Genomic DNA, 12,362 nt, shown 5'->3' with positions numbered 1-12,362 from the left:
ATACAATCAGTAAGATAGGAAATTGTGTTCTATTGCACTGGACAAACAAATCGTTAAAGTGGATATCATGTAGATTATTTAAATCTGTTAAAGAAAAAGTGTATTTCACAACATGCAAATTTACATGTCAACAGATAGAAACAATATATATTCATCAAAGCATTTCTGACAAATTTTGTCTTGCAGTGATTTATTTAGTACTGTCATAGGTATTTACTTGAAACGTTCTATAGCATTTCTTTGGAAATGATCTGTTTTCAGATTTTACATTTCATGCTTTTTTTTCCTTCCTAGTGCAATAAATGCACCGTTGAATGTCTCACGCGGATGTGATTGGTTTGGAGAACATTTACAAATTCTTCTGAAAAAAAAATAGCATCAAATAATTATGTCAGACACTTTCTCTTATGTGCTCAAAAGACATGGCACCTTTCACACGCTGTGGCATTTATTAACAATTTGCATTGATTGTGAAACTCTGTCATCCTCTGGGAGTTCTGCTGTGCTTACCCAGATAGTAGAACACTTTCAGCCAGTTAGCATCATAAACGGATTTTTAAGGCACACTAACATGGCGATCATGAAATTTATTTCTTGGACAAGTTTCTAGGATTTAGTTAGGAAAAAGATGGAGACTAGGGGACCACAAAAGTTTTCCACATTAAGTCATTGATGTGTCACTTAAACGGAAATCCCAAGTATTACAAAGACCCCAGACTTGTAAAGCCCTGTGGAGAACGTAATGGGTATTTTAACTATTGTATTGTAGAAGAAAACCATTTATTTGATGAATGCTTACTTGCTAAAATATCTTTATATTAAATTAGAGTAAATTAACATAGGATGAAAGGGAATGAAGGAAGACTGGATCATGAATGAATGGATGTTTAATAAATGTTTAATATAGGATATCAACTTTGAGCAGAGGTCTGCCTATTAAATTTTGCTTTCTATTTTACTTTTCAGCCAATGTTTTCAGTTGCACCAAGCTTAGCCACCAATGCATCAGCAGCCTTTAATCCCTATCTGGGACCTGTCTCCCCAAGTCTGGTTCCAGCAGAGATCTTGCCGACTGCACCCATGTTGGTTACAGGAAATCCTGGAGTTCCTGTGCCTGCAGCCGCTGCAGCTGCTGCACAGAAATTAATGCGGACAGACAGACTTGAGGTAGGAATGATTCATTGGTTTCTTTATGCATTCTTTTCTAATTCTCAAGTGTTTCCATGGCCAAAATGGGTTAAAAATTCAAAGCAAAGATCTGGCCTAATTTATTTGATGTGACTATATTATTTATAAAAGCTAAAACACCCAAGTATAGAATAGTAGATGAGAGCTTGAACTCTGGGGACAGAGTGCCTGTTATTTCATGATGCTTCAGTTTCCTCATCTTTAAATGGTGACAATAATGGCACTTACCCCAGAGTTAAAGAAATGTCTGGCACAGAGCAAGTTTTGCTCAAATGTTTGTTGTTGTTGCTGTTGCTGTCACCATCAATCATAAAGATACAACAGATACTTGTTACTGCATGTACAGCAGCCCAAAATTTGTTATTGCAAATTTTCTTATAAGCTTATATTTTGGTTGAAATAGCAAATATATTTTGTGAAATGTGCTCTTATAAAAATGTTTTTTAATAGAAATTTGCTTGCTGTGCCAAGTGCTACATTTGAGGATGACCAGATGCATGGACTTTGCTGTTGCTACATGAAAAAAAATGAAAGTTGTATATCTTATTTTGAAGTGGTCGTTGAGTGTTTCAGCATGCCTGGAATTAGTAAATTTGGTAAACTATGGCTGTAAAGGAAAATGCTAACTTGAAGACACAGAAGGAACAGATGTGGCAGTGAGCTGATGAGCTCCCCTTCTCTGGTTATACCTACTACCTGAATTGGGAAGTCCTACATGTAATAATTACTGAGGAAGCAGCAAAGTAAGGCTGTTGTATGAAGGGAATTGACTAATAGTTTGTCAGTTTAGCAGAAATTAGTTAAGTACCAATATTTTATTTATTAATATTTGTTGCATGCATTAAAGAGGATTTTAGATTTCAGCTTATTTGTAACCATGTAGTAGACACATGCATCACACATTTAATCCTCAAGGCAATCTTATAAGGAAGACACTATCATTACCTTTATGATAGTGAAATTAGTTTAGGAAAAGAAATGTGAAAAACGTGTCCTTGCTAGAGTCCACCTGGACATTTGAGTGGTTTGTCATTTCACAGTTGTATCTGCTCATTAATTAACTGTGCTGTTTGCAGATGAATTAGGAAAAACTCAATGATTTTTAAATATTTTAAGTTGTTGGGTGCTCACCCTTTGAACAAGTTTTGTTCCTCCTCTCCTTTCTAAAGCAAACTCTGGGTTCTTATTGCATAATTAGTGATTGGTTAATAGGAAATAAACAGACATTCTAAAATGAATGTTAATGAATTAATTATTAATAGATCATAGTAGCCAAAAAACAGAACAGAGACTTTAAAAGACTGATCTGTGGGGACAGAGCTCTTCTAATCCTTCTACAGTTTTAGGTAGTCTGTCATCAGTTATATTTTGTGTGTTTAATTGAAGTGAAAACTTTTGGCTTTGGTGGTCTTTCTGTAAAGATCAGCCTCATATATTTTATCTGTCTTTTTTTCTTTTGTTAAAGTCAGAACAAATGTATATTGCTACAGTGACTGTCATTTCCCTTTAACCTGAATTCCACTTATCTAAATTCCTCTTACCTTACTCTCATTAACAGGAACTGTACCAGTGTCACAGTTTTACTTGTTAGAATTGCATTATGAAATGAGGAGTCACATCTTTCTGCCCCATGCTTGTGATGTGGACACCTCTGTCTTAAGGTTATTTCCATGCATATGATTACAGTACATTGGAATGCAAAAGACATGGCAGTGAAGATGGCACACAGTTAGTTATTTACTAATTGGCCACATGTTTGCAGGTTAAATCTGTACTCAATTTTTAAAATTTTTGAATTTTGAATTTCTTCTGAGGTGAAAATGGTGTGAATCAGTTAAAATACTGGCTAATTGGTTTTGCTGTTTCTTTTTACTATACCTTGTTATAGACTGAAGACACTTAAAATATTTTTGATGCTTATATAATTGCTTGGGAGAACTGACGTATTTACAGGACCCATTGTGATACAACAAAAAAATCTTAAATTAGAAGACAGAAATCAAGCATTAGTGCTTAGATGTTTTTAATTAGATAAGATTAGTATATTTTGCTGGCTTCATATCAAGTTTCTATTCCTCACTTACAGAATTGGGGTGTTACCAGATCATCTTTAAAGTCACCTCCAGCTAGAGCATTAAAGGGATAGTTAGGTCATGTGCTTGGTTCAACACAACTTACAAGGTATTGAAACATCTAAAAGTTGATACATATGTAATTTTTATATATGTAAACATATTTATATATTACATATCAGCATAGGCTTTGCATCTATAGCTGTATCTATCTATGTATAAAGAATATTTTTGCAAGACGTTTTAAACATACATTTTCTATACTCTTTAATTTAGACTTCTTGGTATCCTCAAAAGAGGGACAGTCTCTTAATTACCATCAATGGAGTGTGGCTTTTAAATTTTCATTTTCTGATATGCAGACTCCTTTCTGTAATTTGCAGTCAATAGTTTACTTTCAATGATTATTTTAAGGAATTATCAAAATTACTAGAGAAGACTGAGCCTTTAAGTTGTACCCATGCTTTATTACAAAGAATTGGTAATTAGAGAAGTCATTGTTGGACTTGTTTTCAAGAAGGTCAGTAATTTTTTATTATGCAGAAAGGATCCACCGTTGCATTTAGTCTCCTATTTACCCGACAATCTTCAAAGGAGAACGATTGAACATCTTTAAGTAAAAGCATTATGAAGAATATCTTTGAAACCTTTTTATCAGTCATAGGAAAAGGTCCACTTGGGAATAGTGCTAAACCATTACTGCTGCCAGTTACGTTGTTGAATGAGTGAAATGAATCAACCAACCAACCAGCCAGTCCTTCAATTAATTCATTACAGAAAGGTACATTCACTTTTTTATGCTTAGGGTAGTACAAAAAGAGTTCATTAATCATGAAAAATTTTAAGTTGACAAAAATTTTTAACATCCTTTTTTGGGAATGTATTTCTATTTTGAGCATTCCATGTACAAAATGCAGTGTCTTACTTATGTTCCTCCACCTAATAAAGTAGTTTTAGGGCTTTACTGAGATCAGAATCATTTAGGTCCTGTTAGAAATCAGGACCTCATCCATAAAGACTTAGTATGTCTGCAGTGGAGTGCAGGAATTTTTTTTTATTAAACAAATAATTCTGAATGCAAATAGCCTGCAAAATACTTGGTATGGAAGATACCAGCACTTGTCGGTTAAACCTCAGCTCAGGGTTGAAAACCTGCCTCCACCAGTACATGTTACATATTGCTAAGTTGCTGAGAACTCTGTGTCCAGCATTATGAAAGATTTTAGGTAAACAGTGATGATTGTTAAAGTGGTTCATATCACATAGCAGTTACAAGCACCAGGAGCCACATCCTTCTGATACTTATGAAGATATTAGATGGCTGTTTGGTTGATTACGTCGTTTTTAAATCATGAGAAAAACATATTAAATATTCCAAGTAAGGTGGGAAAACTAATTGGCCTGTGATATTTTCCATTGGAATTTATTTTTGTTTGTTTTAAAATAGATTGTACTTGTACTGTAAAGTGTTACTCTACTGAGGTAGTAATGAGACAAGCTTCTAATTCAGGCCCCTGGTTACTGTGTACTTTGGGTTATTCATATGGAAGAGTTTTACAATCTTTTCATGTAGGCAGAAGTTAATGGAATACCTATTAACTACACAATATGGAGTTGGAGGCATGCCTAGGTTATGTGACTGTATGGATTAAGCATGATTATATACAAAAGACTTTCTTCTTGGGAATATTTAGAAAAACAGATGCATAGTTTTCTTTTTGGGGGAACAAATAGTTGTTTTCAGTTATATGGAACAGACTCTTGATAGGAGTATCTTAATTTTCTTTTTCTGTTGACGATGTTTGTTTACTGCTTGTGTAATACTTTCTTTAAGGGCTGGAGGAGTGGCTCTAGTGGTAGAACACCTGCCTAGGAAGTACAAAGCCCTGAGTTCAAACCCCAGCACTAGAGAGAGAGATAGAGAAAGAAAATATTTTCTCTAGAAAACTGCCAAGAAATCTTAAAAGTTTTATGCACATGAGTATAGCAGATTTAAAAGAAAACCTGTGATTTAAATAAAATTAGAATGGTTCTTAAAAAAATATAAGTGCTTGTTTGGTGGTGCGTGTTTGTAATCTTAGTACTTTGGAGGCATAGGAAGGAGCATAGGAGTTTGAGGCCAGCCTGGGACCGTGTCTCACACAAGCAAACAACAAAATGTGTATGTGTGTGTGTGTGTGTGTGTGTGTGTGTGTGTGAGAGAGAGAGAGAGAGAGAGAGAGAGAGAGAGAGAGAGAGAGAGAGTGTTAGAGTCCCACCTACTTAAAGCATCTGATGTACTTTGTCAATTACTAATTTGATTAGTTTCTACTTTTTTGTAAATTGTCTAAAATAAGATAATTGCTAATCTGGGCTTGGCTTCACAGTTCCTGTTTTTCTTTAACTTATTTCTACAACTAAATAAAAGTTACATTTTTCCTCTACTTACAGTTCTTTAGAATAGTGATGAGAGCAACTATTGATTTGCATACTTTGGCATATTGCACTGATTTTAAAGTTGTGCCTATTTTCCTTTTCCATTGGGTTTGTGCATTTGCTGTTGTCTCATTGATAAACAGAAAATCCAGATTCTTACATCCATGTTGGATGCATCCAGACAGGATATGGGGGCATAGCAAAGGTCACAATAAAAGGTTAGGGAAAAAGTTACAAAAGGCCATGGTGGGGCCACGTGGAAGCTGGAAGCAGAGAGTCTCTTTCCAGTTGCTTTTAAAACCTACACCTATCGGAAGGGAAGGACCTGGTGATTCCAAACCACCAGTGATCCATTGGTAGGGAGGGGCATGGGTGGTCCCTGGACCAGGGTGTGAATAACATACACACATCTGCAATTGAAAAGAAGGCTCAGAGAAAGAGAGGAATGTTCAACTTGAAATACAATAAGTCATACATGTTTTAATCCCCAAGTCTAGCCTCCCTCACAGTTATTCACAGAGTGAATAACTGAAAATTGGAAGTACTTTTAATGATTCCTTGGTTGTTCATTTCTGTATGTTCAGTTTTTTTTAAACATGACCTCAAGTGGCAAACTCTTTTATACATGTGTAATATAATACATAATAATACATGATATGTGTAAAGTGTAGGTAATGTTATACACAAGGATGCTTGTGTTCTCTGGCTGAAATGATAATGATGGGGTCCGCTTTCTGATTTTCAAGGAAAACTCACATTTGATCTTAACAGAGCTCTTAGGAGGTAGCTAAGTTAGGTGTCCTTTTCTTTATTATTAATTATTATTATTTTGGCATTACTGGAATTTGAACTCAGGGATTTCTGTTTGCATCAAGGAGCAAGGACCACTTTTGTTTGTTTGGGGGTTTTTTGGCCGTAGCGAGGTTTGGACTTGGTGTCTTGTGCATCCTAGGCAGGTGGTGTACCACTTGAGCCACACCTTCAGGCTTGTTTTTCTTTATTTTTTTAGAATCAGATTTTACAGCTATTGTCTAACTAACTGAAATTTGAAATCAGCTTAGGAATTTTATTATAATATTTAGCTTAGGAATTTAATTATAAATAAATTAAATATGATCCTTTCCCTCACCAGGGTTTTGAAGTGTGGAGATTTTTAATCTTCTTTAAATTAAAGGTGTAGATGATTTCTTTGCATTAGAGTGTAAACTCATGCCAGAAGTGCTGTGGACACTAAAATCCTTGATTTTTCAGTACTATTTTTTTAAATGTGGTTTTAGCTTGAATTTGATAGAAAATGAAGTCCATGGTGCTTGTTGGTGAACATGTATGTTTACGTCTTTTATTAAGTTCCTGATGCTGCCCATTTAGTTTTTAATTGACTGTCCAAAATATTAAAACAGACTTCATTCCTAGTCCCTGTTACAATTAGCTCTCTGTTCCTGCTTTTAGATGTTATTCTCCAAGGATAGCTGAATTAATTACACAAATTTGAGGAGTATAAAGCATACTACTTCAAAGTACTTTAAAGTAGTCTGTTTTGTGTTCCGAAAAAAATGTGCAAGTGACTCTCCAGTATTGAATTAATGCAAACATTAACATTAATTTCCTTAGGATCGCAGTACCTTTGCTTGCAGAATTTAATACTCCCACCAAGCTTATTGTTATTTTGACAGTTTTGAAATATGTCTGTTATATTTTAAAAAACAGAGATCAAATAATGGAACAGCTTATTGTAAACAGATTTGAATGATGGTTATAAGCTGTCTATGATTTCTCTTATGCAGTAATCACAACCTATTGAAATTGTTGTTAACGGTGTTTCCATTTTAAAGATTTCATAGGTAATCAAATGATACCAATGGATCCTGCAATTAAGAAGGAAATATGATCCACACTCTAAAAAGATTTTAGATTTAGTTTTATCTTCTCCATTCCAAGTTCTCTATATGGTACATCTTACAATTTCTTATCCTGGAACTAATTAATTTATTAAATTGATTAAATTAGTTGGAATTTTTTTGTCAATTATAATTTGCTAACATAAAACTATATCTAAAAGTTTTTTTGGGTGGAGGAGGTCAGCATAGTCTATACTTTTCTTGAGTTATCAGAGAAAGCAGGCCAAACCTATACTCACCAGGGAAGGGGTAGATCACATTTTATTGATGGCAACTGTTAGGAAAGAATGTGTTTTAAACGCTCTTGGAATTTTGTTCCGTCAGATTGGATCTAGAATCCAATGCACATCTAGTACTAAGCACTCTCTTCCTGCCTTTCTGTCATGACCTCTCACCAGTACAAGCTTTCACAAGAGACTTTCTTTTCCTTCATTTTTCCAAAGGCTAAAGTAATGTGAGAGGAACTATTTCAATATATTTCTTCTATCAAGAGAAACTTAAACTGGAAAGTAAAAATATGAAAGTCAAATGCATATCATGTGAAAGCTGACTTTGAAATCTCAGAAATAGCTGGTTTTATGACATACTCTAATTCCTAGTTATCAACTGTGCTTAAATATTTTTAGAATTCCTCCTAACTGCATTCCACAAAAGAATAAAGTACAAAATTATAATAAACCAGTCCTTAATCTATAAAAATCACACTCATACACAAAAAGGAAAAAGCAGACTTTTAGATATTATTTCTTTCAAAGTTGAAAAATAGAATGGCAGTTCTCCTGCTGCCCCAGTTCCTTTCCAGTTAATTCAGAAAAGTAGGAAACACTGAGAATTGGCAGCGGTAGTGAGAGACCACATGTCTCTCAAGAAGTTTGCTGTCACGTTTCCTTCCTGTTGGATGGGGCTGTACTGACATGGGTTTGCTTAAACAGAAAAGTAGCCCCTCTGATTGTGCTGTGGTAGATACCTGCTTTTACTTCAGTTCCATGTTTCTTCTGTCTCTGGTGATGAGCCTCGAGTTTTGGTGAGGTACCGGTAACCTGGGTTTTAGAAAGCCTCACCAATCACTCCTCTTGCTCAGCCAGAAATAAGGAAAGTTGTGTCTCTCAGAGTGTGTCTGTCTAGCACATGGTAGGTATTTAGTAAACTTTCAAAACTTAAATAAATTGAAAGGAGTGGTGAGTGGAGTTGGCCAATTGCTATGCTTATGGAATAGGAAGCTTTAGCTAGCATAAAGTTTCCAGCAGAGCTGGATGTTACTTACAATGTTCTCTTTAAGATGTTGGAAGACCCAAATTATGCAGCTCTTCTTAAGAAACTCTTCCCTCTGTAACAGAGATATGAATATAATGGGAGGTGAAGATTTAAATGCAGTTCGTTTATATAAACCTAGGAAACATTCACTTTTTAAATCATAGAAAAGTTTCAGTTTCTCATTTAACTCCAAAATGAAGAGTTCAGTATCTGCATTTGCTTAGTTTGTGAAAGTACCTTGGGAGCATAGAAGTCATTTCCTTGAAGTCTATGTTTTAAAAGCTTTGGGAAGTTTTTTTTTGAAGCAAGAACACAAAATATTAGGACATTCTATGTTGTAGATGGCCCTCTTGTGGTGGGAAGTTCAAACTATCCCAGCAGGAAATAATAAGAGCAAAAATCAAAACTGAACAGACAAATGAGAACTAATTTATTTGTACCTTTCCTTTGGATCCCCATGGGAAAATTAGCATAAAACAAATAAATAATAATACAAACTAATCCTTTTTTCCATCTGCTTTATGTTGGCTACCACATGAATCACTAGTGGTAAAAAAATAACTTCATGTAAAAAGCTATCAAATCTGAATTTTTCAAGGCTGAGCTGGAACCACAGTCCTCCTGGTCTCCACCTCCAGGGTGAGCCACTGTACCCAGATCCTAATCTCATTTTATCAGTTCTCCTACCTATATCTCTCTGATTTCAGAATTGCCCGGTCTTTGATATTGTCTTAATCTTTCTTTGTCTTAAGACCTTGATACTTTGAAAGAGTACCAGTTAGTTATTTGGTAAAATATCCTTTCAGTCACTTTGTCTGATGTTTCCTCATGACTTATTTTAGGCAGTAATACAGATGTTGTGATGTTGTTGCATACGTTTTGTTGTTTGTTGTCATATCAATAGATGTGTGATGTCCTTATGTCTTGTTACTAGTAATGTTGACTCTGTTCACTTGGTTAAAGTGGTGTCCACTGGAGTTCTTCACTGTAAAGTTACTATTTTTCTCTTCATGATTAATAAGTATGTCAGTATAACTTTAGATTAGATGCTTTACCACTTATCATATATTTTCTTTCTCTAGGGCATTTTACCAAAATGGAGTGAAAATTTGTATACTAAGCTGGCATTGCTGAAGTCATTTTCTTGTATTATTTGCAGTTACCTTTCTCCATCTATGTCTTCTTTCACCAGTTGTGAATATCGAGTTACAGCCTTCAGGAAGGTCTGCTTATTCATGTTGACTGACCCCCATGCACTTAATCACCTCATAGGTGTGTCGAGAGTACCAGCGTGGAAACTGCAACAGAGGTGAAAATGATTGTCGGTTTGCCCATCCTGCTGACAGCACAATGATTGACACCAACGACAATACAGTCACTGTCTGCATGGATTATATCAAAGGGAGATGCTCTCGGGAAAAGTGCAAATACTTTCATCCTCCTGCACATCTGCAAGCCAAGATCAAGGCTGCCCAATACCAGGTCAACCAGGCTGCAGCAGCCCAGGCTGCAGCCACTGCAGCTGCCATGGTAAGTAGAGACATCTGCTGTCTCCTTGAGCAATCAAATAAGTAAAGTGAATGACTATATCTGACTATAGGCTAGTCAAGCTTTTTAAAAAATTTTTTGCTGAAGATATGTTTGTTCAGGTATCCCAGACAATACATAAAGAAACTACCATTCACAGAAGTGAGGGTAACTCCTCAGATGGTTCAGGTAGCTCCTACTCTTAGTCTAACTCTTAATAGTCTATCTTACTCTGGATGTAGGGTTTCTGAAATTTCTGCTTCATAAAGAACCACCTGTCTCCTTTTCAATTTAACTATACTGCCATTTTCAGTCTTCTTATCTCTGTGTGCCATCTAATCAGCCATCATTTTCCTTTGGTGTGTTTTTTTGCACATCAAGGCTTTCCTTTACATATATCTTGCTTTTAGCAGTAACATAATCTGGAACTATTTAGCAGAATTGCTTCAACAAAATTGTTTTTAGAATTAGCTACAGGATTTTGAATAGTATGCTATCTAGATTGTCTGAAATTATATTGTGGCATAGACATAATAATAAAACTACAGAAGTCTTACTATGCCATTATATATAGAAGGGGAGAGAGAGAGAGAGAGAGAGAGAGAGAGGTATTTTAGGAGTTAGAATTGGATCATATAGAATGGATACTGAGCTGTACTCGTAAGGTAAATTTCTATGTGACCCAATAGCTGAGTTGAATGAGTCCATTCTTTGTTCTTTGCTTAGTTGTTTTAATGCTATCCTTTTTAACATAAATATATAACAGTCTTTAAACTATTCATGAAAAATAACTGTGCAGTATTTTGTAGCACAGTAAAATAATTACAAGAGAGGTCTTTTCTGTGTTTGTTTATGGATACTTGAGCAAAAATACAGAAGGCAGACTCTCTCCTTTTCTGTTCCTTTCACTCTTTTTTTTTTCCTGTTAGAGTATCTTGTTTGTAATTAACGACAAAAAGGAGTTATCCTCCCAATAACAACTCGATAGTGCCTTTATCGTGCATGCTTAGTCTTGTTATTCGTTGTATATGGCATTCCGATGATTTGTTTTTTTATTTGTTTTTTCTCACCTACCCAAAAATGCACTGCTGCCCCCATGATGCACCTCTGCTTGCTGTTTATGTTAATGCGCTTGAACCCCACTGGCCCATTGCCATCATGTGCTCGCTGCCTGCTAATTAAGACTCAGTCGGCTGTCAAATCACTGAAGCGACCCCTCGAGGCAACCTTTGACCTGGTACTATGACCTTTCACCTTTTAGCTTGGCATGTAGCTTTATTGTAGATACAAGTTTTTTTTTTTAACCAATTAAAAAAATATTTGTTCCTTTTTCTGTTATAAAGTTGTAAAGTTCAATGAAACACTGAGTGTGGTTTCCTGAAAATGAGTGGGAAGACTGTAACCTAAGTACACAAGTGGATGGCATACACTGAACGCCCTGCAGCCCACATTCAGTTTAACTACATTGTAAAATAGTCTAAGGAAATACTTGGAGGACGTTAAAGTGTATTTTTGACTGTATATTTATGTACCTGTTTGGTTAGCATGCCTTAGTGATGGAATTATTTACTTTCAATACTTACAGTTTAGTATTTAAGAAAAACTGCATGCTCGGGGAACTTTGCATGTGTAGGCAGATGGGGGGCAGAACGGGGCAGGTTTTGTTCTGCCATTTCGGTCACTCTGTACAATCAACTCTTAACATTGCTTACACTTGATCCTCATGGAGCTCGCAGTGCAGCTTTTCTTCTTTTCCCAAATTGTGGCTTCTCACAGAAAGCCTGAAGCATTATGGGACATAGGCACCTTAACACATTATAACATGTGCTTTTGTACGAGTGGGGTTTGTTGTGAACAAAAATAATGCTTCCTTAAAGCTTTTATCTTGCTTTTATTTTTTCTTTAATTTTTGTTGGATTTTTCCCTTGGGTAGTTGAGTGCTCTGCTTGCTTGCTCATGCTTCCTAACAATTTTAGCCTTCGACTGATTTTCCTTTTCTCTTTTTCTC

General features: G+C 35.5%; 1 protein-coding gene across 28 annotated transcripts in view; it reads left to right on the top strand.

Moving 5' to 3' along the window:
- Mbnl1 (muscleblind like splicing regulator 1) overlaps positions 1 to 12,362 on the top strand; it is a 185,781-nt gene that overhangs the window by 157,000 nt on the left and 16,419 nt on the right. For 21 of the 28 annotated variants that reach the window (XM_074073976.1, XM_074073967.1, XM_074073954.1 and 18 more), the window contains 3 exons: positions 967 to 1,167; positions 10,100 to 10,357; positions 11,538 to 11,591. In XM_074073976.1, the coding sequence (XP_073930077.1) occupies positions 967 to 1,167; positions 10,100 to 10,357; positions 11,538 to 11,591 (513 nt within the window). The remainder of the gene's footprint in view (positions 1 to 966; positions 1,168 to 10,099; positions 10,358 to 11,537; positions 11,592 to 12,362) is intronic. The other 7 variants (XM_074073970.1, XM_074073963.1, XM_074073957.1 and 4 more) reach the window with 1 other exon arrangement.

Source organism: Castor canadensis, chromosome 5 (assembly GCF_047511655.1).
Source record: "Castor canadensis chromosome 5, mCasCan1.hap1v2, whole genome shotgun sequence".
Taxonomy (NCBI): domain Eukaryota; kingdom Metazoa; phylum Chordata; class Mammalia; order Rodentia; family Castoridae; genus Castor; species Castor canadensis.
The sequence above is the reverse complement of the archived record's forward strand: the minus strand, read 5'-3'. Positions and strand labels throughout refer to the sequence as shown.